Source organism: Rhineura floridana, chromosome 8, assembly GCF_030035675.1.
Source record: "Rhineura floridana isolate rRhiFlo1 chromosome 8, rRhiFlo1.hap2, whole genome shotgun sequence".
Lineage (NCBI taxonomy): Eukaryota > Metazoa > Chordata > Lepidosauria > Squamata > Rhineuridae > Rhineura > Rhineura floridana.
The window spans coordinates 83,752,914-83,772,472 of record NC_084487.1 but is presented as its reverse complement, the minus strand read 5'-3'; the positions used below and the strand labels follow the sequence as shown (position 1 = coordinate 83,772,472).

Sequence of the window (19,559 nt, the reverse complement as noted above, 5' to 3'; positions counted from 1 at the left end):
AGGAATGTCTTGCAGAGAAAGCATTCACCATATACCTACACACTGAAATTATGGCCTGCTTTCAACTGCTGACTGAAAATAGTATGTTCTTCTTCAAGAGACACTTCACCTATATTTCTTTAGTCACCATGAACTTAAAGGAAGTCTGGATTCCAGTGACCCACCTCTGGAACAGTATTCTCCCTTGAGTGTCATAATTTTGTTGTTGTTGCATGCTTGAGTAAGTTTCACAGGCCCACCTCTCCTGAGCTTGGCAGAGTGTTCAAGTTTCAATAAATTGATGTTTCATCAGTTATGTTTATATGCGAGCCAAATGTTCTCCTGCAAGACCTTCCTGCTCAGCTGTTTTCCCAATTCAGATTGCCTGCCCCTCCAGCCACCAATTTGAATTGAGGAGAATTTTTTTAAATTCAAAGCAGGGGGGTGAATCAGGAACTTAGCAGTGGCAAAGGGTTAAAACTCCCCTACCACACAAGCTAGGGTACTGACCCGGATTAAGCCTCACATGCTGGTAATTTGTGTAAAATACCAATAACCCTGCACTTCAGGGCACAAATATGGAGCTGACATAGCGTCTGGTTTGGTTCTCAAATAATTAAAACAGCTGTCATCAATATTAAAATATAAAACATTAAAACAGATGTTATTCTTAAAATCACATAAATCCAGCACCAGGAGGTTAAACACACACATGCATGTGTGTGCATACACCCCCCACACAGCTTAGGGAAATATAAAAAGGTTTGAAGGAGAACAAAACCAGCACTAGCTGAACCTCTCTGGGGAGTAATTTACAAAAACATGCATTGGTGCACTCACAAATAGTGTGTTTAAGCTGCAAGCAGAAACCACTGTTAAAATAATATATCATGCCTTTTATGTCCTGTTAGTGGATTCCTCCAGGGATTGCTGAGAATTGTGATTTGGGAATGGATTAGAAAATGCTGTTTTAAGTTCCCTGCTCTACTTGTCACACCAGTTTTGGGTGGAAGAAGTAATGTCATCACAGTTAAACCTGTTTTAAAATGTGGGTGTCCTTGCAGATGAATAAAAGAAAGATACATTGATGATAATGACTTGCAGTAGCAGACAATACGGTGAGGCTGCACTGCTTTCCTGACTTCCCTCTGGTATAGTCATTGCTGCATACTGGGACAGGGAGAGGTGAGGTAGGTGCAGTGCAATCACATTGCCAGGAACACCAGTTAGGCTCCACTGGTGCGCTTGCACCATGCCAACCTTGCCCCTCTCCCTCCCAGCATGCGGCAGTGACTCAGCTGGAGAGAGGTCAGGTAAGTGGCACACCCCTGCTGCACCATCTTCTACTGATAAAGTTTGGATTGATTTTGCCAGATAGATTTAAATTCATTTAAAAATAACCTCATAAGAAAGCATCTTAACAGAGTGCTTCTAATCACATAATTCTGAAACAGTTTCTTTGTAAATATGTATGCCTTTTTATTTTTGTGTGTGTAAGAAAAGACTTGCTTTCATATACAGTAGTTCTCTACTCAAAGTCATTAATCATAAACTGAAACTGCTGGTGAACCATACTATTTCTCAACTTTCCATTCAAAGTTGTTTCTAAAAACACATGGCAATCTGGCATTGGTGTTCTTGTAACGATTCTTGCCTTTTTTTTACATTGTTTCCCAGCAAAATCAGTTATTCATTTTCATTGCAGTTGCATGCTAGAAACTACTAAATCATTTGTACATGTTGAAAGTAGGTGTATTTATAATCTTTTTCCTGCATAGTAGCTGTTTTATCTTTCTTGATCCTTATTTGGCTTACAGATTGTCCTGATCCACCTTTTGATTTGGAATTAACAGATCATCTAGAAAGAAGTATTCAGCTCACTTGGATACCGGGCAAAGACAGTAATAGCCCTATTACAAGTATGGTTTGCTATATTTACTGGACTGTAATTGCACTAAATTGAATAAAAAAATGGAACAACATGTTACACTTAAAAAGGACTGTGTTCTTTTCTCAGATTCTAAGTGATGATATTATTCACTTGTAATTGTCTTGCTAGCTGTACACTTTTGTACCATTATTGGGCAGGGCCTTAAATTAAAAAAGGGATGGCAACCTTTCTCTCTGAAGAGCTGGTGACCAGCAGGCAGGGCCTTTTCAGTGACCACATCTCTCTCTCTCTCTCTCTCTCTCTCTCTCTCTCTCTCTCTCTCTCTCTCTCTCTCTCTCTCTCTCTCTCTCTCTCTCTCTCTCTCTCTCTCTCTCTCTGTCTGTCTGTCTGTCTCTCTCACACACACACCATCTATTTTTTTCCTCAACCACCCCTCTTTTCTCTATTAACTTTGCTAGCACCCATATCAAGTGATATCAACCATGCCTTGAAATTCAGCCATGGTAGTGGCTCATCTTAGAGGGACTGGAAGTCATATGCTTTTTTTTCCTGGTCATCTTCCTATGGTCTGATTGTGTCTGGCTTTTCTATTCCTCCTTCCTTCAGCCAGCTCCACCCCCAATGGTATTCTGCTGCTGAAAAATAAGTCTGTTGGCCATATATGGCCCACAGACCAAAGGTTTCCCACCCCTGCCTTAAGAAGGGTTGCAGTTAGATGTACCATAAACTATCCTACCAAAAAAAAACACCATTACAAGGATACTAAACTATGGTGCAATACAGTATAATGAACAATGCATACAACAGAATCAACAACTTCGTCTATTTTTTCATGTTACCACTGCTGTCACAAGGTTCTGTCATGCTCCATCCTACCTTTGCATTCATCTGTGACAAGGTCTCCTTCTGGGAAGAAAATATTTACCTTGGATGCATGACAGAAAGTTTTATGGTCTCTGAAGCAAAACTCTTTCATTTCATATGCAGAGTTTATCATTGAATACGAAGATGCCATGCGCGAACCAGGGATATGGAACTACCAGACAGAAGTCTCTGGGATCCTGACAACCGTACAGTTAAAACTGTCACCATATGTCAATTATTCATTTCGTGTAATAGCTGTGAATGACATTGGAAGTAGCCAACCTAGCGAAGCCTCTGAAAAATACTTTACAAAAGCTGCAAGTAAATAAACACTATCATTTACCATTATCTGCTCAGATAGTACTGAATTATTACTCAAATATCAATATTTAATTTCTAGAGCCAGATGACAATCCTAGTGGTGTTCAAGGGATTGGATCAGAACCTGATAATTTGGTGATCATGTGGGAGGTAAGGATATTTTTTAAAAAAGTGTTTGAACACACAATAAATTTAGTATTCACTTTTCCCAAATATGTGAAAAAAATCTCACAAAGAGAAATGGAAAATGCTTTTAGAGATTCATTTACTCTTGTGTAACACATCCTATTGGAATGCCAGTAATGTCACACAGCCCATGTTCAGCACACTTTTGTTCTGATGACACTTGTGGTAACTTGCTGCTAAACGATGTTTGCTTGTTGGAAAAGCAGAGTAATCCAAACCTCCAATTTGCCATACTGGAGGGGGTTGGAAGGAGAGAGATGTCCCTCCTCCCAGTCCAGTGCCCCAGTGTGCATGCCCACACAGCCAGTGGGCAGAAGCTACTATCGGTGGCAAACCCCTGCCCTACTGCCATCATGTAATGGCAACAGGCCCAATGCAGGCCTCTTTGCTGCACAGTCTGGTAGCAGCAAAGGAGCATTTTTTTTCCTCCACACACCTTCACCTGCACAGGTGAGAGGGCTGTTAATGCACTGATGTTTGCGCCACTTCATCAAGCCCCACCCCTACCAGCCAGGGGTTAGGATATCAGCCAAAATATGCCAAAGTGTGGTTCAAATCTGCATTGCATTCTGTACTGCTAGCCGCTGCATGGTGAGAGAGTTGGTATTATGGTGAATTCAAAATGGTAAGGATTTAGCACTAAAGCTTTCTAGGTGTCTTATGTATGCCCTGTGGCATACAACACATTCGGTCTGGAAGTTCTCACATTGTCAGACTTCCTTGTCACTATACAGTCCAAATACACTGGTGCACTCTTGTTTAAAAATATCATGCAAAACCTTTCTAAAGATACCATGCACAAATATGAACTGCAAGATTTCTGATGTGTTTAGCACACTGAGAAACATCTGACTATGAAATCAATATGATTAATACATTTCACAGGCAATATCTGATTAAATTGACATATTTTGAATTCGTCAGACAAAGGCCATTAATTTTATACCCTCATTTATTTTTCATTTTAGCCGTTAAAGCATTTTCAGTCCAATGGTCCAGGGCTCCGGTACAAAGTCAGTTGGCGGCAGAAGGATGGTGATGATGACTGGACATCTGTTACAGTTGCAAATGTATCGAAGTATATTGTGTCTGGTACACCAACCTTTGCTCCATATGAGATAAAAGTACAAGCAATAAATGACTTGGGACCTGCTCCAGAACCAGCAACAATAATTGGCCATTCTGGAGAAGATCGTAAGTTTCTTAAGTTCTTTGCTGCAGGGCTATACATTTGTCTTAATGAGCTGAAGTTTTGGTAGTAATTGTATTTGGTGCAATATATATAAATTCACAACCAAATTTCTAAATTTGTGAAGTCAAGTGTCATGAGTGTGCTTAAGTGGCTCTAACCTGAAATTTGTTAAATTTTTCCCAATAGTACCAATGGTTGCTCCAGGCAATTTACAGGTACAAGTTGTAAACAGCACATTAGCAAAAGTGCAGTGGGATCCAGTTCCGCTAAAATATGTACGAGGTCATCTCCAGGGATACAAAGTAAGTTAACCACTGAAGCTTCTTAAATAGCATTTACTATTTGTATGCTTGGTGGGAACTAATGGTTGCAAATTCTGGATTATAAATAAAGCTTTTCTCTTCCTATAATAATTCAGTTCGTTTTCAACAGCCAGTATGAGGTTGAAGTAGCTGTTCTATCAGCTTCCAGATGATTAAAGTAACTGCTTGAGTCGTTCTGTTTCACTTTCTAGAAGGATGCCCATTAGCTCATTTCTCTCAAAAACAATTATTAACCTGACTGTTGATATTCTTCACCTTAAAATGCTTCCTGAAAGTGCATGACGTGAATAATTCTGAAAATCCGATTCAATTTGTTGCTCATTGACTGATCAAGCGATACGTATATAAACATAATAAAAAGAGTAAAACAATTGCAAAATAGATATATACAGAATACATTACCATAATAAAATCTGATTGTAAAATATTGTGTTGCAAAAGCTCAATAATGCATGTTAACATTCTCATATATTATCATCTAAACAATAAGTGACTTCTGCTTCCCCAGAGCAAATCTGACAAATGTGCCTCTTATATGACATGTCTGTACCAGCCAGTAGGAATAGAATCCTTGCCACCACACCCACAAAGAAGACTCAAGAGGCTTGATGTTGGAATAATGCTCTTAAATTCCTAGCTGCCAGAGCAAATAAGGAAACACACAATGAGATATTTATTTCTTTGTCTGATAACAAAATCACACAAACTCACTTGGTGAAACAAAACTTTTCCTACGACTAAATTCAGACAGATATTTCTGACAAAGATCTTTATATAAAGGACACTGGGTAACATAATGAACCACGTCCTCTATAGCTGTTTTACAAAACACACAAAACTGGTGTTCTAAGGGAAGTTTTTTATAATGACCATCGAGAAAGGCAGAAGGCATGACATTAAACCTTCTCAGTAAAAGCGATTCTGCGTGGAGCTAAAGTAATTACCTCTAAGTAATTAGCTTTCTGATGGTCTGTTTTAAAGTATGGATACAGCCTGGAGAATCTTGAGGAGTGAATAGTTAGCATATCAGCTAAAGAAGCTCTCCTGTACACAAACAGCTTTAGACAGTAACTGAATCTCAGTCAGCTCAGTATCAAATTCTCTAACAAGTGTATGTAAAGCAGCAACTCTCTTTTGGGCATTTAAGGGCGAGCCATAAGCTATGGAGACCAGGAGGGAGGGTGGCAAAGCTAATATTCTGTTGTGAAAATTTAGGAGACGAACCTGTATTCTGGCCTGGACTGAAGGCCAACCCACTTCTGCATGAACATGCGCAGCAGGAGTACCAACAGGTAGGCCCAAAATCTTCTTTAAAAAAGAGCTTTCAACCTTCTCCAACTCACGAATTAGTGAGTGGCTAAGACCCCACAGCTCTACAACATATAACATAGATGGGACAACCTTTGCCAAAAAATTTTTTTAGGGCTGGAACAATCAATATCCCACCCTTTGTGTAAAAGAGTTTCAGAATAGCGCCAGCAAGACTTCTTGCTTTAACAGCAGTAGCATCCATGTGAACCTTCCAAAAGGAGTTTGCTGCAAAATGGACTCCTAAATAGCAAAATGATCTAGTCTGTTGGATGAGATTATGAAAAATTGACCAATTGAATATAGGAGGTCTCTTACCAAATACAACCACTTTAGTTTTTGAGAAGTTGATAATGAGCTGTTCCTGCTGACAATATTTAGCCAACAAATCCACCTGCTTGCTCAGTCCACCCCTTGTTAAGGATAATATAACCATGTCATCTGCATATAAGAGAATACTGGCCTTCCTATTTCCTATAGCTGGAGGACATGCATCCAAATTTCCAAGCAGTTTGACCAGATCATTTATATAAAGGCTAAAAAGCAGGGGGGCCAGAACACATCCCTGTTTGACATCCTTCTTAATTGGGATAGGGTCAGATAAAAGGCCAGTCCTACCAACTCTGATTTTAGCTATGGCATCTAGATGTAAACTTTGGAGCAGCATCAACAGCCTGGGATCTATATCAAGAGTTGGTCTTGGACCGAATTAAATAAAATTCACCAGAGCATGCAGTTTGGACCACAAACGGTTTCTGTCAATTGACTCAAAAGCTGATGAAAGGTCAACAAAAACTGCATAGTCTTGAATTGTTTTTCAAGGTTTTCTCAATAAGATGGAACAAAATATAGCAATGATCAATGGTGGAGTAAGAGTTCCTAAAACCAGCTGGCTGTTCACAGAAAATAGAATTGGAAGAGACCCACTACTGTAGCTTAAGTAAAAAGGAAGCATATATTTTAGAAGAGTTATCCAGCAGACTAATCGGTCTGTAATTCTGGGGAAAAGAAGGGTTTCCCTTTTTGAAAATAGGGTAAACTATAGATAGTTTCCAACCAGGAGGAATTAGACCAGTCAGATTAATCTTGGTAAACAATTTAGCAAGAACAGGGGACCACCAGTTAGGAAATAATTTAAAAAGTTCTGGTGGCAAAAAATCTTCACCCGGGGCCTTATTGAGCATAATCAATGGATTACGCTCACTACCCTTCCCTTCAGGAGATAAACTCCAAAGCTTTTACCCAAGGGAGGAGTGAAGGCAAACACCACTACCCCATTGAGCGGGAATGATATCATGGATTTAACTGTATAAGGGGTTACTGGGTCCCAATCAGGTAGAGTTCTATGATCTACAAAAGGGGAGGAAACAAAGAGTTATATAATTTAGTAAAATAATTGGTCCAGTCATCAACTGGAATCTGAGCCTCAATAATCCCTCTTGCCTCAGTCAGGCCATGTGCAACAACATCCCAGAACTTGAACCATTCGGACAAGTGAGGATTAAAACTACCAGGTAGGAAATGATCCCTCCAGTCCCTGGACATGTAATTCAGCCAGCAGCTATGAATTCCCAGCCAAGAATGGTGAGGCAATTCCTCCCTCCTTGGTAGTTAACCTGCACATCCAGGCCCCACTGTACTGGCGTTAACCCCAATGCATGTCAGGTCACAGAAGGCACCCCCCAGATCTGCACTGGCAGTTCCCTAAAAGGTGTCGTTAATCCAAGAATGTCTCAGTTGTTTACCCTCTCCACCATCCTCACCTGCCCAAACACCATACCACAAGAGGCGAGCTAACCACACTACTCCCGAAACCAATTGAATCAAACCCCCAGCAGTATGAAGTAGGCAAAAAGGGGAGGATCTGAAAAGAGAAATCCGCCAAAAAAATCCTGCTCAGCCCCTAAATGGCAATTGGCAAAGCCCGCACTGCAGAAGGAGGGAGGGAGGCTGCAGCAAAAGAGCAAAGAGAGAGAATTTAGGTACAGAGCTGGCTTATGAGTCACAGTGTACCCCTCCGTGATTAGCCCTACAGTTCCACATGGTGCCTCACTACCCTTCCTTTCAGGAGATAAACTCCAAAGCTTTTACCCAAGGGAGGAGTGAAGCCAAACGCCACCACCCCATTGAGCGGGAATGATATACTTAGAAGGCAATTGCTACTGATCCTACAATTAAGGGTTTAAGGTTTTGAGTCCTCAAATCTAGATATAAGGGGTATTCCATTAAGAAATGTACCAGATCCTCTACCTGCAGGCATCCAGCTGGGCAGTATCTAGCCACACCATACCGAGCCCCTTAGCATCCCTTTATCTCCATCAGTTGCAAGGAGTTCAATATACATTGTAGTTAGGAGCTATCTCAACTAGTGTGAGCGGATAAGGGGAAAATATGGAGGCAGTTTTCCTGAAAGAGTGGTAAAACTATATTAATCTGAAAATTAATACAGCATGACTCACCCTGGGGTTATTCTTTCATTCTAGTATGCTTAGTATTAAAAAAAAAATGTCAGTGGTCTTTAATAGCTATTTTTCCTCTGCTAATAATTATGAATTCTGTGTTCTACCTTCTCATACCAGCATACTAGATAAAATTTGAAACAGTTCACCTTCTAAATAATGTTTAGAATAAACCTAGCAGGTATGGTATGTTATCAAATACCATCATTATTGGTATGCCACTAAATTGCTCAGGTTTATGTTTCTGATCAGTCTTTTCAAATAATAAAAATTAAGACAAATTCAACATAAATGCAGTCTAGTTGTTATGGAAGTTAATGTGCAATGTGTAACCACAAAAGGGTATGAATAATTTTAAGAACACTTGTTTGAAAGATCTGTTGTAGGAACCAGTGCTATTTAAGTTTAGCTGGACTCATGGGACTTACTTCTGAGTAAATATGCATAGGATTACATGGATCTAAATAAGCAGGTTTAGGATTTTGTATGACTCATTACAATAGCTTAAGAACTCTAAATGGTCTGTCAGAAAACTATCTACGCATACAAAAATCCTATCATAGTGCAACCCATAAAAGCATTAGCTAAATATTTAAATATTATATTTAACTTTTAGATATATTATTCAAAAATGGAAAGTTCTGGAAGAGTTAAACAGAATGCTGAAAGAAAGGTGTTGGCTTTCTCTGGAAATAAGACACGTCGAATGTTGCCAGGACTGGAGCCATATAGCACCTACAAACTGAATGTTAGAGTGGTTAATGGGAAAGGAGAAGGACCAGCAACCCCTGATGAAACCTTTAAAACTCCAGAAGGAGGTATGCAATTAGAAAACTATACAGCTAATCTATTTACATTTAACGTTCCAAATATATTTTACATTACTGAAAATGCTAATTCTAGCAGCCATCACTAAGATTTCTGAGTAAACATGGATTAAGTTAGATGTGGGTTATAATAATAAGTATTTTACATTAAGTAAAACACTGTAAGAATATATAGGGATAGTTTACAGTATCTTATAGTATAGTTGAGTTTTATTTAATTTCAATTGTTACTTGTTATCTTTAAAATGTGTCATTTTATCTTCTTTAAAGTTCCCAGTGCACCCTCCTTTTTGAAGATTACTAATCCAAATCTGGAATCCCTCACATTGGAATGGGGTCCACCTTCTCATCCAAATGGTGTTCTGGTAGGATATATACTGAAGTTTCAGCCAAGTAAGTAAAGAATTGTTTTTAATTTCTCAAAATAGTGCTTACTGAATATTTAATAGTAATTTTTAAAAGTTGATTAGTATAACACATTTTTGCAGGGAGCAATTTATAAAGATGTTTAAAAAGGGAATGGGCAATGTTAAATCAAAATGTCATCTTTTTTTAAAAAAACCCATTGTATTCCACTTCTGTGTTCTTGGTGTCCCATGTGTATGGAAGGCAGATTGCATAGCAACATCTTTCTCTCTATCTGCTCTACCAAGAAAGTCACTGACATGCTGGTATGATAAATCATGTCCAGGCTATTAATCTCTAGAAAAGTATAATCTGAAACTAAGATCCAAACCCAGATTAACCCTGGGACCAGAATGCAGTTTACCCTCACCAGAAGACTTGACTAAACTAAGCTTCATTGCTATGTTTTTTATCAGTGCAGGGAGGATCAAGTTACTCTGTTGGTCACAAACTGGATTTGTCTGCTTCCATAAGGCCACCTTACAAACTACATCAGAAAAAGATGCACTTTCTCATATTTTCCATAGGAGGACTGCCATCAAGCGGGTTATAGCTCCACCTATCGTCCGAAGGCAAGAATGTTTTTGAAGTCAAGACTAGGGGCGTCAGGCCCCTCCCACTCTCCAGTTCATTTTTGCCTCCGTCCGTACAAGTTTGAATTTACTGATAGTGTAGCTTCTAGATAAGTTTTGTGTATCTGTGTGACAGGGTGGGAGGGTTGTGTGTGTAGTCCTCTGCGTTTCCTTCCCTCTGTCTTGTCTTAAACTGTCTTGTTTTAAAACTGTTTGTTTCATTATTCCTGGGGAATTTCTTTGGGGGGTTCTCCCTTGCCCGTGTTTTTTCCCCAGTTCCTAGCCTAACGGTGTCTTAGGGAGACCGCGGCTGCGGTTCTCTCTTCCTCAGGCAGCGGACGCAGCTTTAACCAGGAGCTTGCGGCTGCAGCTTCCTGTTCTGCTCCGCCGCTTTTTTCGTGCCTTTACGGCTTGCCGCCTACCCCAGGAGCCTGCGGCTCCTTTTGTCCTCAGTCCCTTGGTTCGTTGGGTTGCCGCCTTCCCTGTTACTGCTGTGGCGTTTTCCTTCGAGGCGGTTTTTTTAAAAAAAACCCTCCACGAGCCTGCAGCTGCGGCTCTCCTTCCTTCCCTTTTAGCGGCTCTTATTAGTTGGGCTGCTTCGCCTCTTCCGACTCGTTCCGCGTTTTTAAAAATCTCGCCGCGACGGTCTTTAGGAGTCTGCAGCAGCGGCTTATTCCAGCTTTTCCTATACTGCCCCAACGGCTATGGGGATTTCGCTGGCCGTCCTGCCCCCTTGACAGAGTCTCTCCTACCTGGCTTTTAAAGCCGCAATTGCGTCTCTCAGCCCTGCGGCTGTAGAACGTATTTGAGGCCGTTCCCTTGCATTTCTTTTTTTCTGGCCAGCCCCTGGTGCTCCTCAGTGCCCGCCATTGCTCCTTCCTCGTCTCTCTGCCATTTTTGATTGATTTTCTTTCCCGCTCTTTTCACGGGTGCCATTTTTTCTGTCCCTTTTTTCCCGCTCTTTCTGTTCAGTACTGAAAAGGGGATTTAGCTTACAACAGCTGTGGATAGCAGAGCCAAAGGCTTCAAGTCAGCTCCCAGAGCGCGATCTGTGCTGCAGATAGGATCCTATAGTCCTACACAGGTTTCTCTACTAAATCTGCTACTGCTGCTGCCTCTTGCAACTATTTGATCTTCTACAACTATTTGAACCTCTACATTCTCAGCTGTGGCTGTCTTATCAAGGCTGTTTCAACTGTACATTCTGCCCCATTCGTGGCCGTGTACTAAGGCTGTTGCTACTGTACAAAAGCTGTTTGAACTGTGCATTCTGCCCCACCCGTGGCCGTGTACCAAGGCTGTTAATTCTGTACATTCTGCCCCATCCATGGCCGTGTACCAATGCTGCTGAATCTGTACATTCTGCCCCATCTGTGGCCGTGTACTTAGCCATCTGAGCCGGTGCATTCTGCCCCATCCGTGGCCATGTACTGAGCCTATTGGGTCTGTGCATTCTGCCCCATCCGTGGCCGTGTACTGAACCCCTCAATATATGATGGCGGAACAGCCAGTGACAGCACAAGCAACCAAGCCTAAACAATCAAAGGCAACCAAGCACAAGCACATCAAAGCGGTTGCCAAGACTAAGCATATATCCAGCCACAGTACAGCCAAGCGGGCACGCTACATTTCTGTACCTGAGGAGGCTAGCCAGGAACCATTAACAAACCTGTTTAATTCCCCAGCCACGTCCTCCAAGGAGGACTTTGCAGCCAGCAGCCAGCTATCCTCCCATGTTACCACCGAGGGCTCATTCCTCTTGTCAGCCTACTGAACCGTCCATCTCTGTACCTTTGCAAGCACAACCATCTTCCACTCTGGGGCTGCAGCTGTCTCAGGAGTTCATATCGCAACTACAGGACATGCTGTCGTTCTTCTCTCAAACACAGGCACAGGCACAAGTCACTGCCGTGCCTCAGTGGAGTGTTTCCAGACAACCCGATGATCCAGGCCACTATGTTCACAATAAGGCAGATCCATCATGTTCTCCAAACCCATTTGACATTGCCTGGGGCAGGTTTGTCGATGACGTCTCTTGTGGGGAGGGCCCACCATTTGCGATGCATGCCGAAGGTGACGACTGGAGTGACCAGTCGGAGCACGAGGAAGATACATCCTATCGTCTGTTTGATATCTCTGATTATCAGCCCCTTGCTCGCAGAGTACTGAACACCCTTGGTCTACAATCTACGCAACCTGCAACTGCCACTCCCGCAATTAAGGGGGCCAGGGTCCTGAAATCCCCCACACCAGCGGAGCATTACCTTCCTGTGCCAGATCTGATTGCTAAGCTAGCCAAGGACGAATGGTCTCACCCATTACAAACGCGTCGTTTTAACACCCTTGCAGACAAGCTTTACTCTTTGGCTCCTGAATTCACTAGCAAACTGGCCATCCCTGGCATCGACGAGCCAATCTCCAGTCTAGTTTCTAGATCCCTTTTGCTGACGGAAGGAGATTCACATTTGAAGGACGCCACTGAGCGGAGGCTGGACTTTGCCTTACGCAAAAACCATGAGGCCATCGCTTTCTCCATGCGAGCTTCTGCATCAGCTTCCATCTTTTCCAGGGCAGCGATGATGTGGTTGGATGACCTCTTAGATGATCCTAATCCTGATCCTGTCTCTCTGCGGAGGTCACTGGTAAAATTATGCAAGACGGCGGCGTTTGTGGCTAATGCCACCTTGGACGCTAATCAGTTGGGAGCAAGAGCTATGGCAGCTCAGGTTGTTGCTCGGCGGTCCCTCTGGCTTCGTCACTGGCAAGCGGACTCTACATCCAGGGTCAACTTGTCAAGGGCACCTTATTCGGGCTCACTACTCTTTGGCGAGGAAGCCCTAAAGGCAGTACTTGTTGATCCCAAGGATGCTCGGAAACCTGTCTTGGCCACTGTGAGGAACGCTGATCGCAGGCCCTTCAGACGTTTCACCTCATACCGCCCGACCCAGCCCTTTCGAGGAGTGCGGCCCGGGGGATGAGGCCGTGACTTCCAAACCAATGATTTTCGTTCCTCCAGGGAAGTCTGGAACAGACGTTTCCCAGGCAGAGCTCGGTACCAGGGACGCAGAGGTGCCTTAACATCTTCATATCGGGGCGGGTCTCGCCAGCACAGACAGTACTGACGCGATACCGGTTGGGGGCAGACTGCTTCTGTTTGGAGACCATTGGCTGCGTCTGACTCAGGTCACCTGGATCAGAGATCTTTTTTGTTATGGCTATGTGCTAGAGTATTGGACAACCCCTCCAGACAGATTTCATCCCTCTCCTTGCCCCAGGGCACCATCCAGGCACTGCATCATGCAAACAGCCATACATCACCTCTTGGACACGGCGGCAATAGAGCCAGTCCCTACAACAGAGAGGTCGGAAGGGGTGTACTCCCTCCTATTTGCTGTGCCCAAACGAGATCTGTCATGGAGGGCGGTGCTGGACCTCAAGTTCATCAACCGTTTCGTAAAGTATCGCAGATTCAAAATGGAATCCCTCCACTCCATTACAGAAAGCCTTCATGAAGGAGACTTCCTGGCTTCTATCGACCTAAAGGAAGCGTATCTCCATGTGCCCATTTGCATAGCCCACAGGAAATTCCTTCGGTTTGCCTTCGGCCCCCAGCATTTTCAATATCGAGCGATGCCGTTCGGCCTCTCATCTGCCCCGAGAGTATTTACCAAGATGCTACTCATACTAGTGGCTTACATCCTACTTTGAGGGGTGCACATCTACCCCTACTTGGATGATCTTTTAATACGGGTGAGTTCGAGGGAGCTGGCTCATCGACATCTAAAGCTCACGCTCCATGTCTTGCAGACCTACGGCTGGCTAGTCAATTTCGACAAAAGCCATCTACAACCAACCCAACGCCTACAACATCTAGGGGCGATGTTAGACACCCAGCAGGCGACAGTGTTCCTGTCTCCAGACCGCATAACTGCTATCATAGACATCGCAAGATATCTGATGCGCCACGCAACCGCAGATGTCATGCTTCTAGCCAGGGCGCTCAGAATGTTGGTATCCACCATCCATATTGTGCCATGGGCTCGAGCTCATACTCGCCACCTTCAGTGGGCTTTGTTGCCGTTTCAGCAGGACATTGCCAGCTGAAATCATCGAACAATTCCCTTGAGCCCCGCACTGCGTCTTTCATTCCGCTGGTGGACGAGGGTCCAACACCTCACCCAGGGCACTCCGTTCAGAGAACCCCGCAGGACTGTTATCACCACAGATGCCAGTCTCCTTGGCTGGGGAGCCCACTGCAACTCCCAGTTCGTTCAGGCGGGTTGAACCGCAGTAGAGCAGACTCAGAGTATCAATTGGCTGGAGCTAAAGGCTGTCCACTTAGCTCTGCTCCATTTTCAGTATCTGTTCCCCTTGGACCATGTTCTCATTCGAACGGACAACACATGTGCGAAATCTCATTTAAACAGACAGGGGGGAACCAGGTCCCGTTCTCTGCAGAACCTAGCTTACTCATCTTCGACTGGGCAGAACAACATCTACAATCCTTGAAAGCAGAACATCTCAGAGGAATTTGGAATGTGACAGCAGACTGGCTCAGCAGACAACAGGTCTTTCCGGGAGAATGGAAACTTCATCCAACACCTTACGTCGACATGCGTCCACTCTGTCGTCCATTCTCTCAGTGTCCTCCACTGGTGCCCCTATTGCCTCGCACCCGTTCATCAAACGCTTTCTGAGGGGAACCGCTCTACGCTCACCGGCTGTAGTCCACCGTTTTCCCTCATGGAGTTTGTCGAAGGTCCTGCAGGCTTTACAACGCCCTCCGTTCGAACCCCTTAGGACTGTGCCTTTACGTCTCTTGTCATTCAAGGTCTTGTTCCTGATCGCGATCACCTCTGCGAGACGAGTTTCGGAACTGGGCGCATTGTCTTCTGCCCGCCATCTCTGTGTCTTCCACAAGGACTCTGTTGTGCTGAAGACTGACCCTTCCTTCCGTCCCAAGGTCGATTCAGTTTTCCATTGCAACCAGGACATTGTTCTTCCTTCCTTTTGTCCGAATCCTTACCATCCTCTCGAGAAGGCTTGGCATTTGTTGGATGTTCGGAGGGCTCTCAAGACCTACCTGTCTAGGACCCAGGATATACGACCATCCGAGTCTTTATTTGTATTCTTTCATCCACATTCTATGGGGCATAAAGTAGCTAATTCCACCTTATCCCGCTGGTTGCGCGCATGTATTGCCTTAGCTTATGAGTCTCTTAAGCTTCCAGTTCAAGCTAGCATAACTGCTCATTCCACTAGGTCAGCAGCCACTACGGCTGCTTTTGCTTCCAACGCTCCTGTTGCTGATATTTGCAAAGCTGCTGTTTGGTCTACCCCACACTCGTTTATAAGGCATTACAAAATAGATAGTTATGCCTCTGCCGATGCCTCTTTTGGCAGACGAGTGTTGCAACAGGTTCTTAATAATGATTAGGATGTGGGTGGTCCCTCCCTGTTATGGGCTGCTTTGGTACATCCCACTTGATGGCAGTCCTCCTATGGAAAATGGACCATTGGTCTTACCTGAAGGGTGATTTTCATAGGAGGACTGCCATCACGACCCTCTCAGTTGGAGGATACCTAGATATTTTTGGGGGTTTTTCATATATTCCTGTTATGCTATTATATTAGATTTACTAGTGACGTCAAGACTGCTATTAATGTTATATCGCTATGTTAGAGTCATATTATTATGTTTATTGCTATTGTGTTATGTCTTTGCTGGTAGGCCCGTTGGCCTTTTCTCCTGCATTTTTAGATATCTCTCTTTGGACTCACTGCGAATGAACTGGAGAGTGGGAGGGGCCTGACGCCCCTAGTCTTGACTTCAAAAACATTCTTGCCTTCGGACGATAGGTGGAGCTATAACCCGCTTGATGGCAGTCCTCCTATGAAAATCACCCTTCAGGTGAGTCCAATGGTCCATTCTGTTCTATACAAACTGCAGAGAGGTACAGCCATACTCAGGAGCCATATTGCACATATATGTTGGCACATTTAATCTTACATTTTGATCATATAATATATAAAGCAGCCTTTAAGTTTTAATTAAATTATGCAGCATTGAATTTGTTGCAGTTGACCAGCACCATGTTGCTTGATTAAGTGGCTTAATTGGCCAACATATGAATGACCCTCATTCCCCTGCATGCAGCCACTTCACTCTTCCTTTCACATAAGCTGGGAAACACACCAAGAGGTCTTAGTTGACCATGGCTTCATATCCTGGCTTGTTTGAAAGCCCTTGATCATAGTTTCCTGGTGTTATCATAACGGGAAAGTATAGTTAACTGACATTTCCTGGCTTATTTCTTAGACTGTGTGAAGAGAGGATCAAGCGGGTGTGTGCAGATGCATGAGACTCGTTTATATCTTAGTTTATTAAAGCTGCTGAATCATGCAACATGGTACTGGTCAACAGCACCAAAGATCAGTGCTGCATAATACATATTTTGTCTGGGGAGCTTTATGTGTTTCATGCTAAAAACACAATATTTAATGTGCCAAATGTGTGCAGTATGGCTACATGATTCAAGGAGCTTAATATGCAATGTGTGTAGTAAAATCTAGTGTAATGCTTTTTGATTCAATGCTTATTAATATATAATGTATTTCCGAATAGGTATTAACTATATTTTTATGCTGTCTTACAATAACAGTTAATAATACACATGAATTAGGCCGCTTGGAAGAGATCAGTATACCAGCCAATGAGACCAGCTTGATATTAAGCAATTTAAATTACAGCACACGATACAAGTTTTACTTCTATGCACAAACATCAGTTGGATCTGGAATTCAAATAACAGAGGAGGCAGTAACAATTATGGATGAAGGTAAGATGGGTATGTATAAACATGGTCCACTTTACGTTTGAATAATTGAAAGTTTTTCTCAGAATAAGTGAATTTGACTTTCCCATGTTGTTGGAGAAACTCATCAGCTTGGGTTATATCTCCACCTTGTGTTTGCAGGCAAGAAAGACAAGTTGAGGGAAGTAGATCATTCCTAGCATTTCCTAAGTTCGCTTTCCTGCCTCCATCGAACTGGTCACATTCTGTCGTTGCTCCCTTTTCACTACCTCAGTTTTTTTCTCATTACTTATTTCCTAAAGTCTTTCTTCCTTTGCTTGTTTCTCACCCTTTCCAGCAGTTGTTTACCAGTAAGCCTTTTTCCCCTTTCTAGCTTCCTTCTCCTGCCTTTTCCTTGGCATTGTTCATCAAAGGGGAAAATTGAGTCATTATTTTTTCTCTTCCTCTCATTATACTTTGGCTTATCCAATGGAGTCCATCGTGCCTTGGTGTCAGGTATGTGTGTTGCATTCTCTTGCCATTGCCTCAACCTTTCTAGACTGCAACCCAGGACACGGTAATGGTGTCTGGCGACCCTTGCAGCCTGCAAGGCCAAGCAGAGGTGCTGACATTTGAAAACACCCCCCCCCACACAGCAATAACCAAGCCCTGGAAGCCCACCATGAACAGCAAGTAGCCAACCATTCCTCGCAGCTTCGGACCTGGGGAGGATGGTTGCCTCACTCACTGCCAAGCTGATATAGAGGGTGAAACCTGTCTTCAGATGACTTTTTTCCCAAGCTCCTCTGCCGAGGAGGAGTTTATTGGATTTCCAGAATCTGAACCACTAGCCCAGCAGAGCCTCTCTTGTTTGGCTAAGGACAGGCAGGCTCCTCCTCATACTCAGAGGGCTCTGACCAGGAGTTTCTCCTCAGTGCTAGCTTTTTTAAGGAAATTAAAGATGCACTGATGGGACAATTAGCTGCAGAATTGAGAGCCACCACTTCTGCCTCTGAAGTGCAGCTTGAGGCTCCTCATGGGCCTATTAACTCTTTAACTCTGGTGAGCCTCCTTCATCACAGACCAGACCTCACAGGCAGATTCTGGCTCACTCTAGGTGCCCTATCCACAGACAAGCCTCAAATGGCACTGAACATGCCTCCATTTTTTTTGTCTCTAACCCTTTTATATGCATAGAGATACAACTGGGGCCACTTCTGTCAGATAGGAGCAAGGGTCCCTGCCTATGGATGCAAATCTTCTGGATCCCTTTAGAGATCCAGGGTCTGAGGAAAGGGAAATGGAGTGAGGGCTCCTTTGGGGAAGACCACATGCCCCACCGTCTTTTTCATGACTCTGTTTTGCTCCACTGTTACATAGGGTCCTGACTACTCTTGAGCTTAATCCTACTACTACTGACCAGCCTCCAGTTCAATCTAAGGATAAGGTAGTCCTACCTGAACCAAAGTCTTCTGCCAGATGCATACCAGTACCTAGTTCCGTTAAGGCTATTACTAAGGCTGAATGGGATACTCCACTTCCATATAAGAAAGCTGTTTACTTGGCTAATAAGCTCTACAGTTTGGACTCTACGTTCACTGAACTACTGAAAATTCCAGCTGTTGACCATCATGTTTCTGCTCTTGTGGCCAAGAATGTTTTGCCAAAAGATGGAGATGCCCTGCTCAAGGACCCTAACGAGAGATGCCTGGGTTATGCCCATATGAAGAGCCTATGAAGCTGCTGCATCTGTCTTCACTCGTGCAGCTCTGGTCTAGTTAGATGACTTGATTGATAATCCTGACCAGGATCTGGACCATTTGCACATATCTCTTTTGAAGATTTCTCATGCTGTATCTTATGCTGCAAATGCCACTCTGGATGCCACCCATTTTGCAGCCTGTTCATTTGTAGTGGATGTGGTTACCAGGAGGACCTTATGGTTGAAACACTGGGATTCAGGCACCACCTCAAGAGTCAGCCTCTCCATGGCATCTTACACTGGGGGAAAGCCTTTTGGGGAAGAAGCATTGAAGAATGTTCTGGTGGAATCTTGAAACGAGAAAGCTTTTGGTCTCTGCACATAGAGATGACAGATATTTTCCTCGCAGGTACTCCTCTTACCAATCGAGACATTCCTTTCTTGGTTCTCACCCACCATCAAGATATAAGGATGCCAGACCCAATAGAAGCAACTGGAACAAGCCCCATTTCTCCTCATGCTTTCAACAAAATTCCAAGCCCTTCTCCTCCTCCAACAAGGGTGGATGGAGCCAGCAATCCAATGATACCATTTCTCTACAAGTCGGCAGCAGACTGCAGTACTTCTTCCAAACCTGGCAGTCATCAACCACCAATAAATGGGTTCTCAGCACCATTCTTCAGGGCTACAACTTAGATCTCCAGGCCTGGTTATTTTTTCCTGCTTCGGTCTATCT

General features: G+C 43.5%; 1 protein-coding gene across 13 annotated transcripts in view; it reads left to right on the top strand.

The window, feature by feature from the left end:
- Positions 1 to 19,559, top strand: part of NRCAM (neuronal cell adhesion molecule) — a 181,496-nt gene that overhangs the window by 117,807 nt on the left and 44,130 nt on the right. For 7 of the 13 annotated variants that reach the window (XR_009764462.1, XM_061639960.1, XM_061639958.1 and 4 more), the window contains 8 exons: positions 1,797 to 1,898; positions 2,858 to 3,055; positions 3,135 to 3,205; positions 4,210 to 4,435; positions 4,620 to 4,735; positions 9,140 to 9,341; positions 9,621 to 9,743; positions 16,990 to 17,175. Coding sequence is in view for 12 of the 13 variants with exons in the window: in XM_061639960.1 (XP_061495944.1) it covers positions 1,797 to 1,898; positions 2,858 to 3,055; positions 3,135 to 3,205; positions 4,210 to 4,435; positions 4,620 to 4,735; positions 9,140 to 9,341; positions 9,621 to 9,743; positions 16,990 to 17,175 (1,224 nt within the window). In the remaining variant the exon portion in view is untranslated. The remainder of the gene's footprint in view (positions 1 to 1,796; positions 1,899 to 2,857; positions 3,056 to 3,134; positions 3,206 to 4,209; positions 4,436 to 4,619; positions 4,736 to 9,139; positions 9,342 to 9,620; positions 9,744 to 16,989; positions 17,176 to 19,559) is intronic. The other 6 variants (XM_061639959.1, XM_061639953.1, XM_061639962.1 and 3 more) reach the window with 1 other exon arrangement.